Below are 27,024 nucleotides of genomic sequence, written 5' to 3' on the forward strand. Positions count from 1 at the left end.
TTCCCTGCCATTTGTCCAGGTTGCCAACTTGCATTTGCTGCAGCTACCTTGGACAGCGCCCGTTAGTGGATAGCTGAGGGGCTTCCTGCTCCCTTCTGCTGGCACACTCTGTGCCCCCCCCCCCCACTCCCTGCCCTGCCCAAAACTCATTCAAAGGGATGCCCACCCCAGCTGGGCTGTGCGAAAAATGCCACTGGTGAACTCCAAGGGTCCTGCCTTCGCCTGCTGCCATTAAATCCTGTGTGTGCCTGCACATCCCCCCCCTTCCCTCCTGCAGCATTGCCTACCAAAGGGTCAGAAGAGGAGGTCTTCCCTTGGGGCACCCAGCCCCCTCCTGAGGGCAGCAGGTGGGGTGGGTGGGGGGGAGGGACACCAGCTGGCCCAGTTGGGGAAGTGCTGGGGAGGGGTGGGAATGGGGGCTGCCCTCTCTCTGCTCTGACACGGGAAGGGGCAGATCTCACAAACAAGCTGGCCGGGGGGTGGGGGTGGGGGTTCAGCCTGGCCTCCCAAGTGCCCCCACGGGGTTTTGTGTCTGCCCCAGAGAATTCCAGTGGGCCGCATGTGGGGCTGGAGGGTCAGTCACCAGGCCTTGCTCCAGAGACCGGCGAGCGGCTTGGAATGAGTTGTGAGTGGGAAAGGTCGGGGTGGGGGGGGGGGCTGCCTGGGCACGGCGCCGCTTGGGCCATCCGCTGGCCCTGGCCTACCTGATGGGGTTGCCGTGAAGTTCCGGTGGGGGAGCGGGAGCGAAGTGGGCCGGCCTGAGCCGATGGGGCGGCACCCCAGGGCGACTGCCAGGCTCGGCCCCGTCCCCGACTGGCCAGCACGCCCTGGGGCGGGCGGGCGGGCGGGCGGGGGGGAGGGACGGTGTGGGGCGGGGCGGGGCGGGGCGGCGGCCCGGGAACAGATCCGGCTCCCTGCGGGCGGCACCTGTCGCGTTGGCCATGCGGGGCTCCCGAGGGGGCTAGCGGCCCGGCTGGGCATGGAAGGCGGCGGGGGCAGCAGGGCCGAGCAAGGCTACCCATGGACGGCTCCGGCAGGCTCCGACGGGACCCCTTCGGGCGGCTACTGCTGCTGCTGCTCCTGGCGCCGGTGAGGGGAGGAGGGGCAGGCGGGGGGGGGGCCAGCGGAGGCGCTCTGGCCAACTGCCCTCGGGGTGCCCCCAGCAGACTCTACCTGGGGCAGGAAGGGAGCAGGGGAGTCGTCCGGGCCCCCTGATTTGGCCCCGCGCGTGCCAAGGAAGGCCCCCCTCCCGTCCCAGCCCTGCTCTGTTTGCCCAGGAGGGCGGGGCAGGGGAGCTGGCAGCCGGACGAGGCTCCCAATCCGGGTGGCGCACCCTGCAGAGGGCACCTGCGCGCCTTTCCACCCTGCCCTGTGCTCCTGCGTGCCCCGCTGCGGAGCCCCCCGCCCCATTTCCGAAGCCAGGGTTTGGGGAGGAGGAGGAGGGCTGGATCCCTTGCCCTATTGCCATGGCCGGCCCACCCCTGGGCACCTGGGAACACAGTCCCCCCCCCCCCCCGTCCCTCCACCGACCCCGACTGACCTGGGGAAGGGGCATCTGCCCTCCTCCGGCAAAAGGCTGAACGGGGCAGGGAGAGGGGGGCTGCCCCCTGCCCCCCCTGGCATCAGCCTTTCCTCTCCTCCCCCTCTCCTCCCCACATAGCATCTCTCTGGCAGCACCAGCGCTGGCCCCGAGGGGCTGCTCTTCATCTCCACCCTGGACGGCAGCTTCCACGCTGTGAGCAAGAAGACGGGGGACATCCAGTGGACTCTGGAAGACGGTGAGTTCCCCCACCCCTGGGCAGGGGTGGGAGTGGGGGTGGAGGACCCCCCCTCTTCTGAGAGCCTCCAGATGCTTCTCTTCCTCCCCCACCTGCCTCCAAAGAGTACCATTCAGCCCTGGGCAACAGTTCTCTCAGTTTTGCCCTGGGAGGGGGGCATCATGGGGAGGTGGACCTCGTGAAGTCCTTTTCTGACCTGAATCTTCCCCCCCCCCCTTCAGCACCGACTCTGCAGGTACCCGTGGACATGGCCGAGTGAGTCTCTTCTATAGGGTTTGGCCCAGTGGATTGGGGGGCAGGGGCAGATCCTTGCCAGGGGAGGGGGCACAGGATTCCTTGAGTGGTCCTAGCCATGGGCCTCCCAGATGTACATCCTTTGCAGGGCATTGTGGTTCTTCCAGAGAGTACCTGACCAGTCCTTGGAGAGGGACAGAAGGGGGTTGGGGGGAGAAGGGGGAGATGCTGGAGCTCTAAAGGGGCAAGACTCCCAAAGCCCCACTGCTGGCTGTGTTCCGAGCCCTTTTAGAGCTTCCTCAATGGCTGGGGCAAAGAACCTGAATGGCCCGGAGGACCCCCGGCTAGAGCAGGGGCTGTGCACCTCTGAACCTCGGGGGGGGGGGGGCTTCTCCTTTTCCCTACTGGTTGTCATGTGTGACTCCTGATTCCCCCTGCCCAGGCCGGCCTTCCTTCCGGACCCCAACGACGGCAGCCTGTATGTCCTGGGGGGCAAACACAAAGAGGGCCTTATGGTGAGTGGTGGGCTGGGGGGGGGGGGGCAGCCCCGAACTGCTTGAGAGCCAGCGTGGTGTAGTGGTTAAGAGCAGGTTTGATTCCCCACCTGAGTGGAGGAGGCTGATCTGGTGAACTAGATGTGTTTCCGCACTCCTACATTCCTGCTGGGTGACCTTGGGCTACTCACAGTTCTCTCAGAACTCTCTCAGCACTCTCTCAGCCCCATCTACTTTACAAGATGCCTGTTGTGGGGAGAGGAGCCCCTTTGAGTCTCCTTACAGGAGAGGGAGGTGGGGAATGAATCCAAACTCTTCTTCCTTTCCTCAGTCCCCCTGGCAGGATTCCTCTCTCTGTTGGCTGGCTTTCTCCATCAGGGAGAAGGCAGATTTCCAAATCCCCCCACGGAAGAATTAGCCTCTTCATGGGCCCCGAGGGAAGGCGGCTGGGGCAGGGGTCTTGCAGTGGATTCTGCTGGAGGGGAGGGGTTGCCCGGAGGAGGAGCTCTGTCGGAGGTCAGCAGTCTGCAGCCCCAGGAAAGACCTCCCCTCTTGAGCCCTCCCCTCCTGGGGTGCCACCACACCCCAAAAACTACCCAGGTTTGCCAGCCCTCACGGATCCTTTGATCTTTCTCTCGCTGCTGCAGAAGCTGCCGTTCACCATCCCTCAGCTGGTGCAGTCTTCCCCCTGCCGGAGCTCCGACGGAATCCTCTACACGGGTAAGACCTGAGCGGGTGGGCGGGCAGGCAGGCAGGCAGCTGGGGAGGTGCCCAGCTGTGCCCCAAGGCCAAGGCCGAGTTCTTGTGGCTCTGCCCTAGAGCCACCTTGTGAGGGGTCCCTCTGCTTTCCCAGGCAAGAAGGAGGACACGTGGTTCGTGGTGGACCCCGTGACGGGCCAGAAGCAAAGCACCCTCTCGACAGAAGCCTGGGACGGGCTGTGTGCCTTGACCCCGTTGCTGTACATCGGACGCACCCGTAAGACATTGCGTCCCCTCCCCCGGGTCTCGCCCAGCCCAAAATAAGAAGGGCCTCCTCCTCACCCTCCCTGAGATTTGTGGATGAGATGCCTGCTTTGGTCTCAGTGATCTGAATGCCATAGAAAACTCAGGCGTGTGCGGCCATAGCTGCGTGGGGAGCGTTGGCGCATGCTGGTTTTGCAGCTGGCCTTTGTGTCAAGGAGCCCTCCTGGTTTCCACTCTTCCACCTGACAGGGTGGGTTTTCTTTGTGACGATGCCCTTTCTTTGGCCGCAGTGCCTCCCCCACATGCCCTTCCTGTCTGCAGAATACATCATCACCATGTATGACACCAAGACCCGTGAGCTGCGCTGGAACGGCACTTACCTGGACTACTCTGCTCCGCTTCACGATCCAAGTCAGGATGACGGTGAGGGCGACAGTGAGTCGCTGGGGATCCCGGGCAGCAAAGGCCACCCCGCCAAAACAGGGGGGACACCTTCGCCCTCCAGCACGGTGTGGTTGTTAAGAGCAGGTGCACTCTACTCTGGTGAACCCGGTTTGATTCCCCGCTCTGCCACTTGAGCTGTGGAGGCTTATCCGGTGAACCACATTAGCTTGTGCACTCCAACACATTCCAGTTGGGTGGCCTTGGGCTAGTCACAGTTCTTCGGAGCTCTCTCAGCCCCACCTACCTCACAGGGTCTTTGTTGTGGAGCAGGGGAAGGGAAAGGAGCTTTTAAGTCCCTTTGAGTCTCCTTACAGGAGAGAAAGGGGGGATATAAATCCAAACTCTTCTTCTCCTTCCTTAGCGGCTGCAAGCAAAGGGCCCGAGTGTATCCATTGCCTGAGGAGAGTTTAACTCACCCACCCAGCCACCCACCCACTCCCCCTGTTGAAAATCCACAAGGCAAGAGAACTACACGAGGTCTCTGGGTGTTTGCAAAATGCCGAACACCCAGGTCTCTGGGTCCTACTCCTCACATTAATGACCTAGGAAAGTCCACCAGCTGCTCTGAGCTGACCCGAGCGGAGAGAAGGCCTGGGCCTCTGGGCCAGCTCCGCCTTCGGACAGTGTTTTTGGCCACTGGACCCGTCCCCCAGCCAAGCGCCATCCTGCCTGTCTCCCCAGGAATGGCCCACTTTGCTTCGAGCGGGGAGGGGCTGCTGGTGACCCTGGGCCAGGCCAGCGGGGAGCTGCTGTGGATGCAGGACTATGGGTCTCCTGTGGTGGGGGTCTACGCCTGGCACCAGGACAGCCTGCGGCGCCTGCCCCACCTCAACGTCGGCACGGAGAGCCTGCGCTACCTGGCCTTGCGCTCCCCGGACCCCCACCTCCTCAACTGGAACTACCCCTCCCCCAAGGAATTCGCTGCCAGGATGCAACTCCTGTGGGTATCTGTGTGGGGCGGGCTAGGGAGCCGAGTTGGGGGCTTGCGGGAGGGGAGAGTGTTCAGCAGGGCCCACTCAGCACTTCAAGGCAGGCCCCGAAGCGGCTGGATTGGGGGAGGGAGAGCTGCTCTGGGAGTCTTTGTGGTGGTCCATTCCTGCCACTGTCCCCAATTGCCAGGTGCAGTAGCCCAGCAGGCCCTTTGGAAGAAGATCCCTGGTTGTGCTGAGAAGTGGCTGGTTGGCCCCGCTACCCTCTCTGACCCCTCCCCCTTTCCCCTTCCCCAGGCCAACCCTCTACGTGGGCAAAGATGCCTCGTGCCTTTACGCCTTGACCTCCCTGGTCTACGAAGGGATGGCGCTGGTGGTGAGAACCGCCTCTCTTTCTGCCTTTGGGGGGCCGGGGGGGGGGATGGGTCTGGGCCAGGGGAGGCCCACTGAGCTGTCTCTGTCTCCTGCAGCCTCGGGGAGTGACTCTGGCCCGGCTCAACGGCCCCACTACTGAGGAGGTCACGCTCCAGAAGTCCGGCGAGTGTGAAATCACGCCCAGCACAGACGTCAGGTACCCCCAGGGCAGTGTCACTCTTCCTCTCAGCCAGTGGCTGCTCATTGGTGAGTGAGTGCTTCCACAAGGGGAGCAACGGTTGCCCTCTTGGAGTTGCCTTGGAAACGAGCAGGGCCGAACTGCCTATGGGGGACATGGGGGTCACTCATGTCCCCGGGCACATATAGACCTGGGCGCAGGCACCAGCTCCAGGTGGTAGACCTGGACGCCTAGGCAGTAGACCTGGCCATCGGTGCAGGCTCCAGGCAGTAGACCTGGACACCAGCACAGGCTCCAGGCAGTAGACCTGGGCTCTGGGCGGTAGACCTGGGTGCCTGTGGAGGGGTGTGTGGAAAATTCAGATTTTGTCTCCTGGCTGCATTTTTTCTAGATCCGCCTCTGGAAACAAAGGCAGGAACTTCTTCTGTGTTGTGTCAAAGGACTTCACAGACTGAGGTTTCCGGAGGGGAGATGCTGGCTGGACTTTGGGAGAAACTTCCTAGGGGTCAACTATGGAGCCAGTGAGCGAAGTAGTGCAGCAGGGTCCAGGCCATGCAACGAAGGCTGGTCTTTCCTCACAGGACACCACGAGCCGCCCCCGGTGGTCCACACAACCATGCTGAAGGCCTTTCCTGAGACCCTGAGGAGGACCCCCGAGATCTTGCTGGCCCCCACGTCCCCCTCCAAGACACTCTTCGACGAAGTACGTGGCAGGACAGGCCTAGATAATGGGCGGAGTATCTCTCAGCTTGGGGTGCCTTTCCTCCTCCTCCCAAATGCTGCTTTTCTGCTCCAGATTCTGACAGAAGGTGGCCCAGGCGATGGAGCCGAGGGTGGCCGATACCCAGCCAAGCACCCCCTGGAGCGGACACAGGCTGACCCGGTGTTTGGCCCCTGGGAGCTGGCGGGGCCTGGAGTCGCGGCTGTGTTTTTTGGCGGGGGGATCCTCTTCCTCATGCTCTGGGTGAGCGGACTTTGCCCCGCCTCCCCCGGACCTCCGGCCTCTGCTGTGCTACTCCAAAGCACAGCTCTCCAGGGGCAGGCAGGCAGGCAGGGAGGGACTTCGGGTGACCTCAGCTCCGCCTTCCTAAGGCCTAGCAACTTGCCTTTGTGTAAGAGCAAAGGCTGAGGGGTGTGGGATGTGCCCCCTCCCCCCATGTGAGCGTGCCTCTCCCCCAGCAAATGCAGCGGCAGAACCGGGACCAGCAGCAGCACCTGGAGCGGCGTCTAGAGGAGCTCTTGCTGCACCCAGGGGCCCTGGGGGGTCCGCCTCCCAGCCACACGCCCATGGAGCAGCTCCTGGCAGCCCCCAGTTCTCCACCAGACACATCCCCAAGAGGGTCTCCGCAGCCAGAGCAGAACACCAGCCCCTCTTCTGCCCATGGGGAGTTTGACCACAGCGTTGCCCCAGGTGGGTGCAGAGGGGTGTGGGAGGTGGAGGGGCACAGTCCGGGGCCAGGAGGGGCCAGCTAAGATGCGGTTCCACTCTCTTCCAGCAGCAGCGGCGGCGGCTGACCCCGAAACGCTGGTTGTGGGGAAGATCTCCTTCAACCTCAAAGATGTGGTGGCCCGTGGGGCAGGGGGGACGTGTGTCTTCAGGTGGGTTGGGGTCCCAAACGTGCAGTTCCGAGGCTTGGGCGAAGGGTTTGGGGGGGCTGTCTAGGCCATTCTCCTGCTGTTGGGGCAGACCAGAGGGATTTGCGGAGGAGCCCCTCTTGGGGAGAGCACTGGGTCTTGAATTGGAGGTCAGGAACGGAGTAGCATTTCTGGCAGAGAGCAGGGGCAGGGGAGTGGAGGTCGGGCCATCTGGGGATCTGTTGTAGATCCTGCTTGGGCCAGCCACGCACACAAGGGTGTTGTACAGGTGTTCGCTGGTGAGCCCTGAGTGGAGGTGGGTGGGGACAGCTGCTTGAGCCACTAAGACACTTGGACGGGCCCTTTCCTTTGCCAGGGGCCACTTTGACGGGCGCAGGGTGGCAGTGAAGCGTCTGTTGCCAGAGAACACCCACCTGGTGGAACGGGAGGTCCAGCTCCTGCGTGAGTCAGACGAGCACCCCAATGTCGTGCGCTACTTCTGCACCGAGAAGGACCGGCAGTTCCACTACGTCGCCCTGGAGCTGTGTGCTCTGACGCTGCAAGAAGTGAGGGAACAGAAATCCCAGCACAGCCCCCATCCCCCACCCCCAAAGCCCAGCACACACGTCTCTGGAAAGGGTCGTGGGATAGGTCAACCCCACTGTGCCAAACCTCTTTCACATCTGGACTGGGCAGCAGGACGTAAGAACGCCCCCGTCTCTGGCACCAGTGACCAGGGAGTAAGGGGTGACAACATCTCTCTGGAGCGTTTTGGAGATCAGCCTCACAAGTGGTTGGTTACCTTTGCACCAGGTATAAAAACGATACCTTCGGTTACTGGAATATCATAAACCACTTAAACGCATCTCTTTAATGTTGACATTGCAGCTGTAGCTGTTCACTTCTCAGAATCAGCTGGGCACTGGCAGGAAGGGATGAATGTCCCCTTTTGGTTCCCATCAGGTGATCCCTTGTCTTCCTCTCTCCCCCCCCCCCCCCAGTATGTGGAGAGCCCCACCCTCGACAGCCGAACCCTGGACTCTGCCTCCTTGCTACAGCAAACCATGTCTGGTTTGGCCCATCTGCACTCTCTTGGCATAGGTAAGGACAAGCCCTATGTTGCAGGGGGGTGGGGGTCCAGGAATCCCACTGCCAAAGGCAGGCGCTCCTGACCACACACACAAAATTAACGCTGTGAACTCTGTTGGCGGGGTGGGGGTGGGGATCTTGCAGTTCACCGGGACTTGAAGCCCAGCAACATCCTGATCTCAGCCCCCGACATCCACGGCCAGATCCGCGCCATCATCTCGGATTTCGGCCTGTGCAAGAAGCTGCAAGCCGGCCGCTCCAGCTTCAGCCTGCGTTCGGGCATCCCAGGCACCGAGGGCTGGATTGCACCCGAGGTGCTCCGAGAGGCCCCGCAGGAGAACCCGGTGAGTGGGCTGCAGGGACCCTTCCGGAGCTTCGGACCCTGTGGATGTCGACTCCTTCGAGGCCCCCTCTTTGTCTCTTGCAGACGTGTGCCGTGGACATCTTTTCAGCCGGCTGCGTCTTTTACTACGTCGTGTCTGGTGGGCGGCATCCCTTCGGAGACCGCTTGCGTCGTCAGGCCAACATCCTGGCCGGGGCCTACCGGCTCGAGCACCTCCAGCCAGAGACACACGGTGAGGAAGGGTGGGTGGAAGGACGGTGCGGCCAGCAGAGGTGGGGAGGTGCCTCGGCCTTGTGCTGCTGCCTTTCAGCTGGAAAACTTGCCCCCCCCCCCCAACTACAGGGGCCCGAGCAGAACTGTGAATTTCTAGCCAAGCCCCTGCTGGCGAGTGTGAGAGTGGCTGAGCCGTGAGCCAGGCAGAGGACGGTGGGACGTGGCCTCTGGCAACCACAGTTCTCTCAGCTGCTGCTGCTGCTGCTGCTACAGCGTGAGGACCCCCGTGTAGCCTGCAGGGCAGCCATCCTCCCAAAGTGCTGCAGGGACTGAGAAAGTAGGTGTGGCCCTGAGCCTTCTCTTTGCATTTGACTCTCCCCACCACCCCAGACAACGTTGTCAGCCAGGAGCTGATAGAAGCCATGATCAGCAGCGACCCCCACCGGCGGCCCTCTGCTCCGCGGGTCCTGGCCAGCCCCTTCTTCTGGAGCCAAGAGAAGCAGCTGCAGTTTTTCCAGGTGAGCTCATGAGAAAAGGAGCTCTTCCCCCGCTCACCAGCCAAGCCGGCACGCAGCCCGGCACGCAGCCCTGCCTGCGTGGAGAGTGCAGATCCCTCTCCTGCTCCTCTTCCCCCAGGACGTCAGTGACCGGCTGGAGAAGGAGCCGGTGGACGGGCCCATCCTCGGTGCCCTGGAGGCCGGAGGGCAGGTGGTGGTCAGGGGCAACTGGCGGGCCCACATCTCCATCCCTCTGCAGACAGGTAAGGGCCAGCAGAGAGCGTTCACCCCGTGCCTCTTGTACTGGCAGCAGCTCACACAACACCACAGCAGGGCGCTGGTGGGCTGCTGGGCACGTGAGCCTGACGGAGGGGAAAGGACAAGGAGTCTTGTGGTTCCTTGTGGACAAATCGTGTTCCAAGCAGATTTGTCCTCCTCGCGAGCCACACAAGCTGCTCCTCTGACCAGCGGCTTCTCTCCCCAGATCTCAGGAAGTTCCGGGCGTACAAGGGCCACTCGGTGCGGGACCTCTTGCGGGCCATGAGGAATAAGGTAGCCCCAGAAACAGGCTCTGCTCTGAGGCTCAGGAGGCCACGGAGTGAGAATCTCCCCCTGGTCCTGTCGCATTTGTTGAAGCAAACCTCAAGGGCTAGAGAAGGCCACGAAATTGGGAGAGGAGGTAATTGACCCATGCGGTCTTGGGCTGATGCTTCAGCAGGCGGCATCGTTCCTTCTGCCAGCGTGGCGTAGTGGTTAAGAGCAGGTGCACTCTAATCTGGAGAACCAGGTTTGATTCCCCACTCTGCCGCCTGAGCTGTGGAGGCTTATCTGGTGAACTAGATTAACTTGTGCACTCCAACAAATGCCAGCTGGGTGACCTTGGGCTAGTCACAGTTCTTTGGAGCTCTCCCAGCACCACCCACCTCACAGGGTGTTTGTTGGGGGGGGGGAAGGAGTTTGTAAGCTCTTTTAAGTCTCCTTACAGGAGAGAAAGGGGGGGGGGTAGAAATCCAAACTCTTCATCTTCTTCGTGTCCCTGTTCTTGCCCTGACAGTCTCGCTGGCCCTGGTTCTCCAGCCTCTGCTTTGCCTATCAAATAGAATTGGTTTTCTAAAAACTGACTGTATTGAGAGCGGGTGAATCGTGCAGGGCTCTGGGCTCTCCTGTCCCACTGGCCTCCTTTCACACCGCGGGCGCAGGCCTGCCTAAAAGATTCTCCCAGGGCAAAGCAGAACGGGAAAGATGCCACACAAGTCATGGGTGCAGTTCAGCCCCTCTGGGCACCCAAGGGCCATGTCCCCTGCAGCCTGGCCTCCCTCTTCCTTGCTGGGGTGGGGCGGGGGCCTGATGCATCAAGAGCAACTCTCCTTCCCTCTGCAGAAACATCATTACCGAGAGCTGCCGGCAGACGTGCAGGAGACCCTTGGCGCAGTCCCACAGGCGTTTGTGCAGTACTTTACGTCCCGCTTCCCCCGCCTCCTCCAGCACACCCACCAGGCCATGCGGGTCTGTGCCAGCGAGAGTCCACTGCGGCCGTACTACTACCCTGAGAGTTGAATCGAGCATGGCCAGTCTGAAGGAACAGGAAGGGGCCCGGGTTTCCAGATCTTTGCAGGGCACGCTTCCCTCACCAGGAGAGGCTGCTGTGGCGCTTCCGGTCCGTTCCCCTGTTTGAGGAGCAAAGTCCCCGGAGTTCCTCAGATCCATTCACTGCTGGCAGGAGACAGAAGACCCAGAAAAACCGTCGAGTAGAACTGGTGGCTGCAGATTGTGTGGGGGAGTTTTGTAACATTATTTTGTTAATAAAACCCACAAAACAGAGCTTCAGCTGCAACTGCTCGATCCAGCAGGAAGAGGAGAGCTGTGCGTGCGTGCGTGAAGTGCCGTCAAGTCACCACAATGCTAAGGCCGAATGTCCTCCAAAACAGTCCTCTCGTGGACAGCCTTGGCCAGGTCTTGGAAACTGAGGCCGTGGCTTCGTTTGACTCACACGAGGACGCCGTGGGCTATTCAAAAAAATGAGGAGCTGCGCATCTTCTGCCAAGAGCCCCACAGCCAAGGGAGGATTTCTGGTCCCATCCTTTTCAGAGCAGACACAGCCTGTGGCTGGCGCTAACGCTCAGCATGGTTCAGCCTCTGCTGACAAGGGATGGCTTGCACCTCACGCCTGGAGGTAGAAACATCTTTGCCAGGAGGTGCACAAACCTGATCAGAAGGGCTTTAAACTGAGTTATGTGAAGGAGGGAGACAGTATTCAAACAGGCAGGACTTCAGCAAGTGATAGTGATGATCATCCAAAGGTGATAGAGAGAACTGAGCAAATAGGTCAAGAAGCCAACAGAGGGAGGGAAAAATCCTTAAAGAAGCAGCCAGAGGAAATGCACCATGGCCTTTGATGTTTCTACACCAATGCACAGAGTATGGGAAATACCTTAACACAGAAAAACAAATAGGATATAATATTATTTATCACTGAAACCTGGTGGGATGAGTCTCGTGATTGGAACATAAGAATTGAAGGGTATAATCTATTTCAGAGAAACAGAGGAAAGGAGGAGGAGGAGGAGTATACGTAAAAGATTATTAACAGCTGTGAACAGGTCCATGACTTAAATCCTGCAAGCCAGGTTGAGAGCATTTGGGTAAAAATTAAGGGGGAAAGAAACAACACTGATTTCATTGTGGGGGTCTACAATCCAGTCTCAAGAGATGCATTCTTGGAACAAATGGCCAAATTTTCAGACAGGAAAAAAATAGTAGTCATGGGAGATTTCAATTATCCTGATTTTTGTTGGGAGTCAAATTCTTCCATGGCAATCAAGTCCAACAAATTTCTAACTTGCCTTGCAGACAGTTTCATGGTCCAGAAGGGGAACAGCTATTTTAGATCCATTCCTAACCAAAAGGGATGCTGAGTATAGCCAAACACACATTCTAGATTTTAAGAAAGCAGATTCAGTAATCTTAGGAATCTACTGGGGTTTTGTGAATTATTCGCCCCCTCCTGATTACCTAAGAGGACTTTCTTTCTCCTGTTCCTTGTTATCTGTTCTATAAAGCTACTGAAAGGCTAGAATGATGGCACGGGGGCTCATACAACAGGCCCTTCCCCACATGCTGGGCGCTGGCACTGCCCTCTGCCCGCCGTATTGGCAGCGGTGCGGCTTTGGCTGGGCTCCTCTGGTGCAGAGCCCTCCCCATTGCCTTTGTAGTCCTGGTTAAGAACTCCAGGAGAGCCCTGCAGAAGCACCTCAGAGAACCCCAGGCCAAAGGAAATGCACAACTCTCTACCAGGAATTTGCCAACCCACCCTCCACAGAGTCCGGCCACAACTTGCCCCAAGGGATGCCACACTCCACTAGAGAGGTGTGAGCCACTGAAGGAGGCCACCTTATGACACAAAAGGCAAAAAGAACGGGCCACTGCCAACACCCCCATCCCCAGCATCTCTGGCAAAAAGACACCACAGCACACGATCCACTTTTCAGTTTTAATCTGTACAAGGGAACAGAAACAAACCAGGCAATTAACAACAGGAGCAACCGTTTGGACAGTTCCAGACTGCTTAGTGTTTGGCAGAGGCCTACGCCCCTGGGCACAGGGACAGCATGAAGCCAAGCCAAGGGGCAGCTGGGAAGATGTGCGAAGGGGTGGAGAGGGGAGTACTCCACATCTGCCCTGCATGTCCTTCGGCTTGCTCGCTAGCTCTGGTACAACCAACCCCAAAAGACCGTGACTCCGTCCAGAGCTCCTCCAGTTTCCTCATAAGATGACACCTGTTGGGAGTCTGAGCAGCAGCTATGAGGGACAGCCATCCTGGGGCCCCCCCCCCCCCCCCCCAACAGCTTCCCTATGTTGCCTGCACAGCTCCAGGGAGCCTGGCCCCACAACCACCACCTGGATATCCCATAGCCCCCAGCAAGGTATAGCAAGTTCTCCTGTGGAGTAGAACAGGGCCAGCGGGTGAGTGGCTACAGGGTTGGGAATCACCCCAGGCACCTGGCTATGTTGGGGGATGTCAGCAGCTGTGCCTCCCTGGCTGGGGTCCAGGGAGGCTTTATTTCTGTCAGCTCAACAACCCTCCGTCTTGTCCCACAAAGGAACTGTGGGGCCGGAGCTTAGCTGATCTTCCTGACGTTTGTTGCAGGACAAGGTGAGGAATTATCTCAACCCTCCCAACTGCGAAGTGCAGCCCACGGGGGAGGGAGGGAGGGAGGTGCAAAAGAAAAACAAAACTTGAGACCGTGATTCCCCTCAAGACCCCTGCAAGACCCTTCTGCCAGAGCCAGACTCCAGGGAGAGGCCTAGACCTGGGTGAGGGGCAGGAACTTCTGGTAGTAGCTCTTGGTGACATCCATCATCAGCTCCTGGGTGCATTCGGGGAGTTCTCCAGAGAAGAGTCCTGCAGGCAAAACAAAGCATGAAAGACAGATCTGGCCCTCAAGAAGGAGAGTTGAATTTATATCCTCTCCTCAAAGGGGCTTACAATCGCCTTTCCCTTCCTCTCCCCACAACAAACACCCTGCGAGGTGGGTGGGGCTGAGAGAGCTCCAAAGAACTGTGACTAGCCCAAGGTCACCCAGCTGGCCTGTGTAGGAGTGCACAAACTAATGTGGTTCACCAGATAAGCCTCCACAGCTCAAGGGGCAGAGCAGGGAATCAAACCCAGTTCTCCAGATTAGAGTGCACCTGATACCAAATTATGTAGGGTGGTGAGAACCACAAAGGATTGCGAAGAGCTCCAAGCGGACCTTGATAAATTAGGTGAGTGGGCTCAGAAATGGCAAATACAGTTCAATGTAGCAAAATGTAAAGTGATGCACATGGGGCAAAAAATCCAAACTTTACATACACGCTACAGGGGTCAGTGCTTTCAGTCACAGACCAGGAAAGGGATTTAGGGGTCTTAGTTGATAGTTCCATGGGAATGTCAACTCAATGCATGGCAGCTGTAAAAAAAGGCAAATTCTATGCTGGGGATCATTAGAAAAGGAATTGGTAATAAAACTGCAAAGATTGTCATGCCCTTATATAAAGCAGTGGTGCGACTGTACTTGGAGTACTGTGTCCAGTTCTGGTCGCAGCATCTCAAAAAGGATATTGAGGAGATAGAAAAAGTGCAGAGAAGGGCAACAAGGATGATTGAGGGACTGGAGCACCTTCCCTATGAGGAGAGGCTGCAGCATTTGGGACTCTTTAGTTTGGAGAAGAGGCGGCTGAAGGGGGATATGATTGAAGTCTACAAAATTATGCATGGGGTAGAAAATGTTGACAGAAAGAAATTTTTCTCTCTTTCTCACAATACTAGAACCAGGGGGCATACATTGAAAATGCTGGGGGGAAGAATTAGAACTAATAAAAGGAAACACTTCTTCACGCAACGTGTGATTGGTGTTTGGAATATGCTGCCACAGGAGGTGGTGATGGCCACTAACCTGGATAGCTTTAAAAGGGGCTTGGACAGATTTATGGAGGAGAAGTCGATTTATGGCTACCAATCTTGATCCTCCTTGATCTGAGATTGCAAAATGCCTTAACAGACCAGGTATTCGGGGGGCAACAGCACTTGAAGGCCATTGCGTTCACATCCTACATGTGAGCTCCCAAAGGCACCTGGTGGGCCACTGCGAGTAGCAGAGAGCTGGACTAGATGGACTTTGGTCTGATCCAGCTGGCTTATTCTTATGTTCTTATGTTCTCTTAACCACTACACCACGCTGGCTCTCTACCACCTCACTCTCTGCCTGCCTGGATTGTTTACCTGGGCAGCCGGAGAAGACCGTAAAAGGTGGGACTACAGTTTCTGGGGGCAACACCGTGTTGTCCAGGATTCGGCAACAATCTTTCAAGACGCACCGGCGACCCTAGCAGGATAGACCAAAGTCAGCTTGCTTGAAACTGCACCGCCCACTGAAGGACGCTTCCAACAGAGTCTAGCAGCGGCAGAACTCTTGCCTTCAAGAGTTGTTGTGAGGATAAAAAATGGATGATAGGGTGGAGGCCATGTTGAATCCCCACTGGGGAGAAGGGTGGGGTGCAAATAAAGTGGGTGCTGGGCCTTGATCTCTGGAACCAAGGGTTCACTCACAAGGGTCACCCTGGAGAAGCTCAGGTGCCTTCCCCCCCCATCCCACACCAGCCCTTGGGATCCCTGAAAGCAGCCCCAAGAGAGGGGGCTCATGCCCCTCCCAGCCGCTCCTGCGGGCACTTACAATGACACAGTTCTTGCCTATGTGGACATAGGAGCCAATCTGAGCTGCGTTGACAACACAGTCCTCCTCAATGAAGACGTGGTCCCCAATGTGCAGCGGGAAGAAAGCGACTCTGCCGGAGAAAGGGAGTAGAATTGGCCCTCAGCTACGCACCCACCCTCCCAGCTCACCAAGGGGGGCACCAGAAGCCTGTTCAGCCTTGTCCATGACTGCTTTCAAATCCAGCCCCTCTTGAAGATTTCCCAGCAACAGCGTGAAACTTACTAGTAACAATAATTAAGACTTGACCACCAAGCCACTGTCTGGACCAAGATGTAGCTTCCGAGATAAACTGGAGGTCCCTCTGGGGGTGGGAGGGAGGCCTTTGTCAGCAAGCCCAGAGGGGCTGCCTTTGGCTCCCAATTGACAACCGATTAGTGAATGTGCGCCTGAATTGTTGAGATCCACGTTAGAAGCTCAATCTGGGGCCCATGCCTTCAGGGAGAAGGGTCGTGGCGGCAAGGACTTGGCGGTCCCCGGTTCCACCCCCAGCAGCTCCTCCGGTCCATAGGCGGAGGCGACGTGGAAGACCCCCATCGGTCGTAGAGCCTGGAAAGGGGGGGGGGGGCGCAGACTGGTGCTGACGGAGTGGGGGGGGGTCTCCCCGCACCTACCCCTTGCTGAACTTCTTGAAGGGGGGCCGGATGACGCTGCGGCTCTTGACCACGCAGTGGCGCCCCACCCGCACGTTGGCCAGGTCCCCCCGGATGATGCAGTCGTTCATGACGATGGTCTGCGGGGGGAGGGGGAGAAGCGGAGTCAGGGACGGGGGGCAAGTCTCATTGGGGGAGGGGCCAAAGGGGCAATTGCCACCCCCTCCCTCCGTTGGGGCCCGACCTTGCCGTTGAGGACGATGTTCTGGCTGCCGCAGAGCACCGACTGCCGGCTGACCTTGTTCCCGGAGGCCTGCGGGGCGGGGGGGGGGCGCAGATAAGGTCAGTGGGGAGGGGGAGCCGTGCCCCCCGGTGGCCCCCTCCCGGGCCACGCCCACCCCGGCCCCCGGCCACGCCCACCCGCCCCGCGCACCGTCTCGATGTACTCGGACTTGTTGTACAGCATCTCGCTCAGCTCCATCGCGCCTCTCTCCGGGGCCGCTCTAGCCGCCGCACTCTATGGCCTCTTTCTTCGCGGCGATTGGACGCGGCTCTCCCACGCGTGCGCAGAAGGCACGGGCGCCGCTTCCCCTTCGGCGCGGGGCGCGGGGGCGGGGCCAGTCCTGGCGGGAGTTGGAGCGGGGATGGCTGCCCCGGTGGAGGCGCGGAGCTCTTGCGACAAGGAGGAGGTGGGCCGTTCCCACGTGCAGTGGGGGGCGGGGTGCGAGTCAGAGCCGGCGGGCCGTAAGCTCTCCACCTCTCTCGGATGAGCCTCCCTTGCGGGGTTGTTGTGAGGCTCAAAGGGAGGAAGCCGGAGTAGCATGGGCCGGCCTGGGCTTCCAAATGTGACAGAAAGACCACGAGGGCTGTGCTTCTTCCAATGGGAGGCTCCCTGCTGTGACTTTACGAATTGCTATTGAGTCTCCTCCCTGCATCTAGAAAGTCAGCATGGGAGGGAGGGAGGGAGGTTGCTCTTGGCGCTGGCTGTCTAGTTGCACTGCGCCCCACCACAGTGGAAGCCTACACCTGCACCCTACCTTGGCCCTTGTTCCCTCGCACGTGTGAACCGCTCCTTTGGCGGGACAAAGCCATCTATCCATTTGTGTGCTTTGCCATCCAGTCCCAGCTGATTTCTGGTGATGCCGTAGTAGGGTTTTCAAGGCAAGAGGCATTCAGAGGTGGTGTTTGCTGTTGCCCGCCTCCATGTCATGCCCCAAAGGTTCCCACCCAAATCCTAGCCAGGGGCTGTGTGACTGACCCAAGGTCATCCAGCAAGCTTCCATGGCACAAGTGGGGAATTCAACCCGGGGTTTCCCAGATCCTACTCCAACACTTTTAACCACTACACCACGCTGCCTCTCTAGTTATTTTTACCTCACTCGTTTTCCCCAAAGAGATGGGGTGGCCTCCGTGGCTCTGAGCAGCAACGCTGGGAAGTGTTTGGAGACAGGGGATCCCTTTCCCCACAGGAGCCTCCAATTCTACAGTGCACCTTTATATTAAAAAAACTTTATATTAAAAACTCCCCAGAAATTTAGCATGGAGGATTGTTTTCTGCTGGCTTGTGATTTTTGTAGTGCAGGGAGTATTTTTTTTCCTTTTCAAATGCAAAGGAACATGCAGAGGTGAAACCCACCGCCTGCAGTCTGAAATGATATCCTCCGGGTTACCACCTCAGGATGTTTGCAGATATGAGCCACTGCAGGCCACTGAGATGGGATCTCTCTTGGGCTCAGCGTTTCCTGGCTTTCCACAGTTTTAATAACTTCTGCAGTGCAGAGGTGGGTGGATTCTGGGTGTTGTACTGTTTGATTCTTGTGAACATCAGAGCAGCCCAGCTGGCCTCTTCTCGCTCGTTGGTGTCCCAGCTAAAGGAATTTCAGTTGATGTCTGAGCATGGCTTGCCTGCTGCAGAAGTCTTCAGAGCAGAAGTTCCGACCCTAGCCTGGGGTCCCAATTCCTCTAGTAAGGCTAGATCAGTCGTTCTCAACCTTCCTAACGCCGCGACCCTTTAATACAGTTCCTCATGTTGTGGAACTGTACCTAACATTTATCCATTTTATAGATGGAGAACACTGATGCAGAGAGTCTTAGGCGACCCCTGTGAAAGGTCGTTCGACCCCCAAAGGGGTCCCGACCCACAGGTTGAGAACCGCTGGGCTGGATGGTTTGTAATCTGGGGAGAAGACTTCCTGTCTAAGCCACTGTTTTAAATGGCAGCATTGCAGTGAATTGCAGGCATGATCCCTAACAGCACCCTTGCAATGTCTGTGTCTTGCAGCTGAAGGAGAAGTTGGCCTCCCTGCAGAAAGAATACAGGAAGACTTTCGGCAGGCTGCAGGTGAATCAGCAGAGGCCGATCTGTCAAGCCTCTCCAGGTGGAGGAGAGGGAAGTTCTGTGCTTCACAAAACAAAACGGTGCCACAAATGTTCAAAACTGCGGGAAGGGCTAATCCTTTGCTTCGTTCTCTGCAGCGTGCTGCAAGGACCGAGAAGGTCAAGAGTCATGTCAAGGAAACGATTGCGAGGCAAAATTGCTGGCTTCTGCAGGCGGCGGCTGAGGAGGACCCTGCAGGTAACCAATAAGACGTGCCAGTCAGGAGGCCGTGAGTTTCCAGCCCTGCACGCCTTCAGACCTGGAAGGGAGGACGGGCCAGGGGACTTGGCTGATACTTAGTCCCTTCTGGGGAAGAGGGGTGGCTCTGTGCCTGTTCTGTCTCTGTGCAATACATGATATAGACCAGAGATGCGCCCTTCTGACTCCACATGGATGGAAGGAACCGTTCTGCTTTTCCCGCTCCTTTTGTTAAAAGGGTATCTGGGGGCCCTTCAAGACACCAAGTTTTTCCGTCCCATTTCTGTTCACTCGCTCCAGTTGCTCTTCTAGAAAGTTTCCCACTTGGTAAAAATGTGCCTCCCTTCCTCGTTGGGGAGGGAGGGAGGAAGCTACTCAGCACCTGCTTTTCATTTCACAGCATCCTCCTGCCAGGTGGCTCCCGAGGCCTCTGCCAGCCACCTGCCTGGTTCTTGTTCTGAGACGAACGCTCTGAGAACCCCATCGGTGACCTTCAATCTTGAGCCTGAGGTGTTCAGCCCGGGAGGCTCCTTGCCTGAGAACTGGGGCTCAGTGTGTCCTGACAGGACGCATGGAAGGATTCTCCGGGGCCTTGGGCTGCCTGCTCTGGAAAAAAAACCAAGCCGCCTGTCCAGAAGCAGAAGGAAGGGACCGCCAAGGGGGCCTTTGGAGGAGAGAAGAGAAGATACGCCTGAAGCAGGGAAGGAAGGGCCCAGCCTGGAGGGTCCTCAGTCACCGGTCTTCACGAGGCTCAGCAGCAGTTTCGAGATTGATCGCAGGATCCTGACAATGCCTTTGGCAGCTGCAGCAAGAGAAGGAAGCAGCCCGTCCCCCTCCCTGACACCACAGCCAGAAAGTCCACATGGGGAAAACATCACGCCCAAAGTCCTCCATCCACTTCCTGGGATCCTCTTAGAAGAGAGTCGGGGTCTCTCCCCTGAGCCCCTCTGGACCGAAGGCATCTCTGCCACCCCTGAAGATTCAGCAGTCAAGGACATGCCATTTCTTGCCCACGTTCAGAAAGCCTCAAAGGAAAAAGAGAGAGGCAGGGAGGGGGAGGAAGAAGGCCGGTGCAGATCCGCCTCCTCTGAGGGTGCAAGAGAACCGTGCCAAGAAAGAAGCCTTCCTGGGGAGCCGCAGAGCTCCAGCTGTCTTGCCACTGAGTCTCCCGTCTCCAAGCCAGGAGAGGCGGGTTCCAGAGGGGAGGCTGAGGCTGGGTCTCCCCCCCTGCAGGCGGTCTCTCCTTCCACCCCCACCCACAGCCTTCTGGACTCTTGCACAGTTGTGGAGGGGCTCCTGTTTCCAGTGGAATATTACGTGAGGACCACCCGGCGAATGTCCCGTTGCCAGCGGGAGCTGAACCTGGAAGCCGTCATTCGGAGCCAGCTGGGCAAGAGGAGGAGGAGGGGCCGGAGGGTCTCCCTGAAGGACACGGTGCCAAGTCCCACTCCCTCCGCCCAAGAGCTGCCAGGAAGTGGGGCCCTTTCTGCCCCTCCCCAAGCAGGCCGGGAAAGGAGGAGCGGGTCTCCATTGGCACTGGAGAGCCCCAGGGCTGGCGAAGGGCTGCCTCAGAGCGGGACTGTCACGAGGCAGAGGCGGAAGGGGAGAGGGCGACCCCGGCACGGGACTCCAAGCCATGGGGCTCGAGAACCATTGGCATTGGGGGGTCTCGAAGGAAACGGCTGTCTTGGTTCGAGTGAGAGGTGTCAGCCGGAGCCTCAAGAGCAGGCTGGGAACTGGGACCATTCTGGGATGGAGCCAGCACCCAGGGGCAAGATGTCTTCACCTCCAGGTGAGCCCTCAAGTAAAAGGTGAGGCGTGAAGAGCCCCCCCCCCCCCCGGTGTGTGATGCTTGAAGTCACTGAGACTGGAGTACGGCAGTCCTGGGGTGGCATTCACAAATGCACCGGGAAGGGCCCAGGTTGCATGCATCCACCCACTGGGCAGCCAGAGACAAGTTTCTCTTCTATGTTTGCAGGTCGAAGAAGGAGCAGGCCATGCGTCGGAGTTTTGCTTGGCTGCCCTCTCCAGTGGCTGCCCTCAGACTTGGCCCTCCAAGAATTTCACTTGCCTGCAGAGGAGTTTGGCCTCCTTCAGTCAGAAAAGGTCAGGGCTTCTGCCAGGAAGCCCCCAGAGGCCGTGGGTTCTGGCGAGCCGCTCGAGCGTCTCCAGGGGGCCGATCCTGCCAACCTGCAGGCAGTGGAAGAGAGTCCAGGTGATGTTCTCTTTCCTCCGGAGGACGAGTCCTCTGAGCTGTGCCTCCCTCCGCAGGACTTGCACTCGAGCAAGCTGCTCCTCTCCCCAACAGATGTTGTCCTGGAGGGGGGCATCAGTCAGCTGGAAAGCCACCTGCCCACCCCTCTGTTCCCTCTGGTGGGGACAACCCCTGCCACTCAGGACTTTCGTGGCTCACCTGGGCAAGGGCAAGCCAACCCCTCTCAGGAGCCAAGTGCCAAAGCGGCGGGCACGCAGATCCGTGGCACAGGGGAAGAGCGATCCCGTGTGGCAATGTTGTGCCCCAAGGACGGAGAGGGAGCCAGCTGGAAGCCTGACGAACCAGGCGTGCAAGTGGAAGCAAGGCAGGAGCTGACAGCTAAGTCTGGAGAGCAGTGCGAGGCCTCTGTCAACCAGGTAAGAGGAGGAGAGCCTCCCTAGGAGGGCCCGCGAGTTGTCCTGGGAGAAGGTGCACATCGCTAGAGAACCCCACAACCAACATCTGTCTTGCCTGGGGAACTGACATCAGCGTTCACCCCCCCTTTCCGCCCTCAGTCTCTTTGCTCCGCCTCCAAAGCCCCTCCTGCCCCTCCTGCTCCAGGGGTCTGCGTGAGCTGCTGTCCCCCTTCCTCTTTTCCTTGGTGCCTCTTTCCTTTCGCTCTCTGTTGGGTCCTCTTCCCACAGCCTCTCTCCTGCTTTGTGTTCGTTCTGCTGGTCCCGGGCCCTCTCCATGCCTCTGACTGGTCCACTTTTTCCTGCCCGCGATCATCCTCGGGGCATTAAGACCTTGCAAAAGGTTCTGGTTTTTTAATCTGACCTTTCACTTTCACGCATGGATCCCGCGCTGTTTACCAGCATCCTGTGGCTGGACGTTTTCTCCTGAGTAGCTAGGACGTCTTTGACGTTCAGACTACCCTTTCTTCCCTGCGGGCAGGTTTATTCAGCTCACTCACAGGGCTGAGGGTAGCTGGGAATGGAGAGCGCTGCAGCTGCCTTCCTTGAGACCAGAGTGCCGGGGGGGGGGGGGGCTTTTCTCCTCACTGTCCCTTGATATGTTCCCTCAGCAGGAAAAAGCAGAAGACTTGGCAGCGGGGGGGCCGACACATCGCCGTGGAGAAGGGAATTGGAAGATGACCTCCAAGCTAAAGGTGGGCAGGAGAGAAGTGCAGGCAGTGGGGGTTTGTTGTCCAGCTTCTGGACTGTGCGGAGGACGCCTTGTGCAGACGCTCGCTTGCCTGTGTCACTTGTGGACAGACCTCCAGGCTTCCTTGGTACATCCAGCAGGCAAATTGCCACTTGCAGCTCCCAGGCAGACTGGAGCTCTGGGGCTTCTCCCCCGCCCCCCAAAAATAATGGCCAGGCGGTGGGAGCACCCAGCACCCCCACCCCCCCCGTCCCTGCCCAAACCCAGAGCCGTGCCTTGCTGCTAACGCTTCAGATTGACAGACCCTGCTTGGAGCCCATAAATGCCTGTGCTGGAAGAATTCCCTTCCTTCTCCTGCTTTGTCCAGAATTCTGCAGGTTCCTGCACTGTGGATTTGAGCGCTGTGTGGTGGGAGATAGCGGACTTCACCGAATTGTGCGTTGTGACTGCTTGCGAGGCCTCCGTTGCCCTCTGGAGGCACCTGGACTCCGGCTGCTGGGAAACAGTCCACACCTGGAGCTTTGCAGAGGTAGAGGAGGGTGCCTTGCTGGGGCCCGTTGCTGGCTATGGCTTCCCTGGGCTCCTTCTTTGCAGACGGGCTCTGAGGACCGTCCCGAGAGGCTGTGCAGACCCTGCTGTATCAAGCAGCGGCCACTGCTTGCACCTTCCTAGCCACACTGGGACCCAGATCCTTTCCTCCCCACCAGGAGCCGGCACAGTTGGGTTGTTGCTCTCCATTTCCCCCTCTGACCCCCCATTTTCCAGGCTGGCCAATGGCAGAGAGCCCTCCTCGTTGGCTCCAAACCCCCTTTCTCGAGGCCAGCCCGGTTTGCAGCTGCTGAATGAACAGTTCAGCCCCGTGAATTTGGGGCATGTCGAACGGGCTGCTGACCTCCCCCTGTGTGTGGGGTGTTTGCAAGGAGCGGGGGAGGGAGGGCAGCTTTGGCCCAGCCTGGGTGGGGCTGAAGGCGACTGGATCGCTGTGGCTCTCCTCCCCCAGGTGCCAGTCTTCCAAATCGTCCCCCTGCCTGGCGCCCCCAGCATTGTGTGCGTGGCCTTGGGAGACCTGGAGATAGCTGAGGTCAGGTGGGTGACTGGAGGCCGCTGGTGGCCAAGGGAGGCCACGGTGTGTTTCTTGGCATGGCCACTGCAGGGCTCCAGGAGGGGCCCTTTGGAATGCTTGGGAGGGGTCTGTGCTGTGCATGGAGGTCACGTGGCCTGCCCCGGAGGAGATGGGCAGGGGTGGGGGATTATGAAGAGGGGCATCTCAATCCGTGCGAGAGGGGTGGGCTCAATTAAGCCCTCGTCCATATTTGGGGCTTGGCGGTCCTCCTACTTTTCAGGCAGGGTGGATCCCTTAGTTTTTCTTCACTGGCTTCCAAATCTAATCCCAGGCACAAAGTCCAGTGCCAAACAGTCACAGTTGTGGCTGTGTGTGTAGGGGTGGGGGTGACTTGCTTCCCACTTTTGCAGATGTTTGCATGAACCATGCTGGCAGGGGCTGATGGGATTTGTAGTCCATGAACATCTGGAAGAGTTGCAGGTTGCAGACCCCTGGGCCAGACAGACTCTGCTTTCCCTGGGCCAGGTGGAGAGGGTGTGTTTGAGGCCCTGCGCTTTCCAGGTGCACGCAGACCCGATTCAGTTCAGGCAGAAGCACCAGGAGAGGAGGGGGCTTACCCTAATCCCACAATAATGGCCCAAGGTTTAGGTAGTTGCCCCTTTTGAGCTGCCAGTTCAGTGTTCCCCTCCGGGCGCTGGCTGAAGCCTCACAGACCTTGGGGGGGTGGGGGGGGGGGGGGGTGGGGGGGGGGGGGGGTGGGGGGGGGGGGGGGGGGGGGGGGGGGGGGGTGGGGGGGGGGGGGGGTGGGGGGGGGGGGTCTTTCTTTCTTTCTTTCTTTCTTTCTTTCTTTCTTTCTTTCTTTCTTTCTTTCTTTCTTTCTTTCTTTCTTACTTTCTTTGCAGGCTGCTGTTTCGATCTCTTCAGCAGCCACTGCTCAAGGCGGGAAATATCAAAGCTGTTCTTGGCTTGAGCGGCAGGAGGCTGGTCAGCAGCTGCGACGGAGTTGTGGAAGTCCTTTCCTTCCCTGATGCAGGAGGGTGAGAAAGACGGGTGCGGTGGGGTGGGGGCGTCTTCCACGCCCCACCAGAGGAGCAGCCTGCGGCTACCACCAGTCGCCATAACCTCGTTGGTGTCTTCCCATCTTAGGGGCTGTGTGAGGCAGACCTTGTTTCCTCCAGAGGAGACCACTTTGGCTTTTGCTGCAGTGGACGGGATGGCCGAGGCTTTGGTCGGCCTGACGGCCGCCAACTGTGTGGTGGTCTGGTAAGCTTCTTGCTTGGAGCTCCGCTGACTCTGAGGTAGTTAATGACCAGAACTGTGGTAGAAGGGCTTCCCTCGTGCAAAGGCAACGGAGGTTCGGACCTGCCGGTGCTTGGCGGGGAGGGGCATGGATGGGCCCTTGGGGTCCAGACCCCTTCTTGCTAGAAGGGTGCGGTCTTCCCTCAAGCTCAAAAGCAGCTGTGCCCTCTCCTCCCCCTTTCTGAGCACTCTTGCTGACCGGGGCTGGGAGTGAAATGTAGTTTGCAGAGCTGGCATCTGCTCTGCAGCCCAGCAAGGACCAGAATGCCCCTGGACGCTGCCTTCCTTCTTCCCGCAGGAACCTGAGAACTGGGCAGCTGCTGTGCCAGATGCCACTGGGTTACCCCTACCCTGCGCCAGTCTGCCACCAGGCCTACTCCGACTCGGTTAGTTCCCTCCATAAAGTAGACAAAGCCAGTGGAGGGTTTCTGGGATGGGAGGCGTTTTCTCCACCCTACCCTGTCCGTTCTATGTCCTGGCTCCCTGCCATCTGATGCCTGTTGAGATTTGGACCCAAGAGGTCCTCTCTGGCAGCGTATCCTGGGGGCTGCCTGCTCACCCACGCTCTGGCACCCCCCCGCCCCACCAGCAGGCTTGCCCAGGGGATTTGGCAAGACGGCTTTGGATTGGCAGGCAAAGGGCTCAAGGCTCCAGTCCCCTGAAAGTGCTCCAGGCAGGAACAGCATTGATTTTTATTTTGTAAGAGACACCTGGCATTTAAAGGGCTTTCAGAGCAAGGTCTCTTCAGCATGAAGTCTGCCAGCTGCCACCTTGAAGTGCTGTCTCCGTCTACCCAACAATGTCACATGGGCAATGGCATGTAAACAATCTAACAGAAAATTTATATCAGCTACTACTCTGTCACACAGACCCCGGATGTTAACATCCGTCCCACTTAGTAGGATATGATGTTGTGTTTCAGGCCTACCTAGAGCCCCACCCACCTCACAGGGTGTTTGTTGTGAGGGGGGAAGGGCAAGGATATTGTAAGCTCCTTTGAGTCTCCTACAGGAGAGAAATCCAAACTCTTCCTCTTCTTCTTCTAGTTGTGGGGATGGGATGGACTAGAACTGCATTTCCACCATCTTCCTGCACCTCCCCCCCTGCCCCCCACCAGCAGCAGGTGGTCCCATTTCTGTTCCCTCTCTTGTGATGCAGGGCCTCCTGTTTGTGGTTTTAAGTCACCCGCATGGCAAGGTAAACGAGTCGATTGGCAGCCCTGCTTTCCAAGTGGTCGCATTCAATCCCAAGACGGCCAGGAGCGCCCAGGTGATGACCGTCACCCTCCCGCCGGATCTCCAAGGAAGGCAAGTTGAATCCCCAGCAAAGAGCCTTTGGAACAGATGGACCCCGAACCAGTTGGTGGCCAGAGCGTGCAGGAGTTGTCAGTCCCTTGGGCCCAGAATCTGGGACCTCAATAAGTGCATGGGACATTTTGGATAGCTTGTTAAAGCTTCTCCTTTCTTTGTGTGAATCGGAGAAGCCTGCCTGGTAACGCAGCTTGAAGATTGGCGGAAATATTTGGTCTCTTTGCTGCGGGTGCCAAAAGGCAACCTTCATCCCAAACCAGCAGAGATATTCTGCTGCACAAGCCCCAGCAAAATATGTGGGGACTGTGCCAGCCATTGGGCATGCTTTTTGGGGGCGCCATTCTGGCTTGAATCCCTCTTCCAGTGTCCCTCTGTGGAGAGGAGCCTGCCCAGTAAGCTCTCCCTGTGTGTGTGTGTTTTTGGTGCTAGGAACCTGGAAGGGGACGTACGGGACGCATCTGCAGCAGCCGTGCTGACCTCTGGAGCCGTTGCTGTGTGGGATTTGCTACGGGGAGAGTGCACGGCTCTGTTGCCCCCCAGTTCCGAGGGGAGGTGGTCTCTCGTCAGGTGGTCTGTCACCGACAAGTGTCTCCTGGCAAGCCGGGCGGATGGCCGTGTCTGCATCTACAGCTACGTGGCCAGGCCATGCTCTATCCCTGAGGCGGTCCAGCAGGATGGCCAGAGTTCTTGGCCTGACCGGTTGCCCACTGGGGCTTTTTCCTGCCAGAAACTGCCAAGGTTTGGCGATAAGCAGGAACAGGCCCACAGAGACTTCTCCAGCTCCCTGTTGTTTTCACCAAGAACTGGCTGAGCAAAGGACCCCAAGGGCCTGTCATGGGCGAGGCCTATCTGGCTACTCTTTGGGACCTCAGCACTGTTCAAATGTGTTCTCTGTAGTGCCTTAACTTTCAAATACTATTAAACTTTGTTTTAAAAGGGAAAAGGCCTGTTTTGTGTTTGGAGATGAAGCAAGTTTTATACCATGGATGAAAGGACAGCTGACCCTTTGCTTGCCTTGTGGGAAATGCGGTCATCCCTCCTTTCTTCCTACACCCTGTAAGCCCCCCTTTGGCCTGCTACTCCAGGTGAGGCCTGGAGCTCCCCAGGAATTAAACAGCTCAGTACTCCAGCCGAGAAAAGGGCAGCTTCTCAGGGCAAACCAAGTTTAGTGAGCTTGGTAAATAGAAAAACAGCATATAGGTGTTTATATGGAAATACAAGAAGTGTTCAAGCCACGATGGGGTAAAAATAGTGTATGATTTTGCAAAGGCAGGGGGTCACAGAGGGGTCAAACCTCCCTTATACTGAGCCCTTTAGGGGAGGGCAGTTTATAAGTTTAATAAAATAATAATAATAATACTGATAGATAGATATTTATTACGGCCTTTTGGCCAGCCAGTAGTTTAAAATCAGAGTACATGTGAATTCATAGCACTCCACTTATACAAAAATATAATATAAAT

The 27,024-nt window shown here is 58.1% G+C and overlaps 3 protein-coding genes across 10 annotated transcripts; 2 read left to right on the forward strand and 1 right to left on the reverse strand.

Moving 5' to 3' along the window:
* The first annotated feature begins 957 nt into the window (after positions 1-957).
* ERN2 (endoplasmic reticulum to nucleus signaling 2) lies at positions 958-10,933 on the forward strand. Of its 2 annotated transcripts, none has more exons than XM_048492626.1 (22): positions 958-1,089; positions 1,661-1,778; positions 2,000-2,033; positions 2,455-2,527; positions 3,154-3,226; positions 3,360-3,482; positions 3,791-3,904; positions 4,595-4,853; positions 5,140-5,218; positions 5,313-5,463; positions 5,977-6,098; positions 6,192-6,359; positions 6,575-6,806; positions 6,892-6,994; positions 7,347-7,536; positions 7,972-8,071; positions 8,204-8,403; positions 8,487-8,634; positions 9,006-9,133; positions 9,252-9,375; positions 9,597-9,664; positions 10,493-10,933. In XM_048492626.1, exons 1-22 carry the CDS (start codon positions 1,021-1,023, stop codon positions 10,667-10,669), a joined length of 2,853 nt encoding a protein of 950 aa, XP_048348583.1. In that variant the 5' UTR covers positions 958-1,020; the 3' UTR covers positions 10,670-10,933. The 2 variants fall into 2 exon arrangements, with proteins under 2 accessions (XP_048348583.1, XP_048348584.1); XM_048492627.1 differs by having other exon boundaries at positions 6,895-6,994.
* A 1,655-nt stretch (positions 10,934-12,588) lies between these two features.
* DCTN5 (dynactin subunit 5) lies at positions 12,589-16,513 on the reverse strand. Of its 2 annotated transcripts, XM_048493912.1 has the most exons (6): positions 16,390-16,506; positions 16,201-16,269; positions 15,978-16,096; positions 15,325-15,436; positions 14,874-14,976; positions 12,589-13,514 (listed from the first exon to the last, which is right to left on the reverse strand). In XM_048493912.1, exons 1-6 carry the CDS (start codon positions 16,435-16,437, stop codon positions 13,417-13,419), a joined length of 549 nt encoding a protein of 182 aa, XP_048349869.1. In that variant the 5' UTR covers positions 16,438-16,506; the 3' UTR covers positions 12,589-13,416. The 2 variants fall into 2 exon arrangements, with proteins under 2 accessions (XP_048349869.1, XP_048349871.1); XM_048493914.1 differs by lacking the exon at positions 16,201-16,269 and having other exon boundaries at positions 16,390-16,513.
* PALB2 (partner and localizer of BRCA2) lies at positions 16,379-26,504 on the forward strand. Of its 6 annotated transcripts, XM_048493906.1 has the most exons (13): positions 16,381-16,645; positions 18,238-18,297; positions 18,432-18,531; positions 18,932-20,323; positions 20,510-21,162; positions 21,810-21,893; positions 22,257-22,418; positions 22,890-22,975; positions 23,855-23,989; positions 24,099-24,215; positions 24,550-24,637; positions 25,410-25,558; positions 25,991-26,504. In XM_048493906.1, the coding sequence occupies exons 1-13, from the start codon at positions 16,397-16,399 to the stop codon at positions 26,370-26,372; spliced, it is 3,657 nt and encodes a 1,218-aa protein (XP_048349863.1). In that variant the 5' UTR covers positions 16,381-16,396; the 3' UTR covers positions 26,373-26,504. The 6 variants fall into 6 exon arrangements, with proteins under 6 accessions (XP_048349867.1, XP_048349863.1, XP_048349865.1 ...); XM_048493911.1 differs by lacking the exons at positions 16,381-16,645; positions 18,238-18,297 and adding an exon at positions 18,303-18,334; XM_048493910.1 differs by lacking the exons at positions 24,550-24,637; positions 25,991-26,504 and having other exon boundaries at positions 16,379-16,645; positions 25,410-25,555.
* The last annotated feature ends 520 nt before the right edge of the window (positions 26,505-27,024 follow it).

Source organism: Sphaerodactylus townsendi, linkage group LG04, assembly GCF_021028975.2.
Source record: "Sphaerodactylus townsendi isolate TG3544 linkage group LG04, MPM_Stown_v2.3, whole genome shotgun sequence".
Classification (NCBI taxonomy): Eukaryota; Metazoa; Chordata; class Lepidosauria; order Squamata; family Sphaerodactylidae; genus Sphaerodactylus; species Sphaerodactylus townsendi.

Excerpts from the sequence above, each read along its gene's own strand:
- DCTN5 (XM_048493912.1), bottom strand. The coding sequence starts at position 16,437 with ATGGAGCTGAGCGAGATGCTGTACAACAAGTCCGAGTACATCGAGACG. Across the intron at positions 14,977-15,324 it reads TAGGCAAGAACTGTGTCATT|GGTCGCCGGTGCGTCTTGAA; the intron begins GTAAGTGCCCGC and ends CTATCCTGCTAG. Across the intron at positions 13,515-14,873 it reads GGTCTTCTCCGGCTGCCCAG|GACTCTTCTCTGGAGAACTC; the intron begins GTAAACAATCCA and ends TTTTGCCTGCAG.
- PALB2 (XM_048493906.1), top strand. The coding sequence starts at position 16,397 with ATGTACTCGGACTTGTTGTACAGCATCTCGCTCAGCTCCATCGCGCCT. Across the intron at positions 21,894-22,256 it reads AGATGACCTCCAAGCTAAAG|AATTCTGCAGGTTCCTGCAC; the intron begins GTGGGCAGGAGA and ends TGCTTTGTCCAG. Across the intron at positions 24,638-25,409 it reads ACCAGGCCTACTCCGACTCG|GGCCTCCTGTTTGTGGTTTT; the intron begins GTTAGTTCCCTC and ends CTTGTGATGCAG.
- ERN2 (XM_048492626.1), top strand. The coding sequence starts at position 1,021 with ATGGACGGCTCCGGCAGGCTCCGACGGGACCCCTTCGGGCGGCTACTG. Across the intron at positions 7,537-7,971 it reads GTGCTCTGACGCTGCAAGAA|TATGTGGAGAGCCCCACCCT; the intron begins GTGAGGGAACAG and ends CCCCCCCCCCAG. Across the intron at positions 9,134-9,251 it reads AGCAGCTGCAGTTTTTCCAG|GACGTCAGTGACCGGCTGGA; the intron begins GTGAGCTCATGA and ends CTCTTCCCCCAG.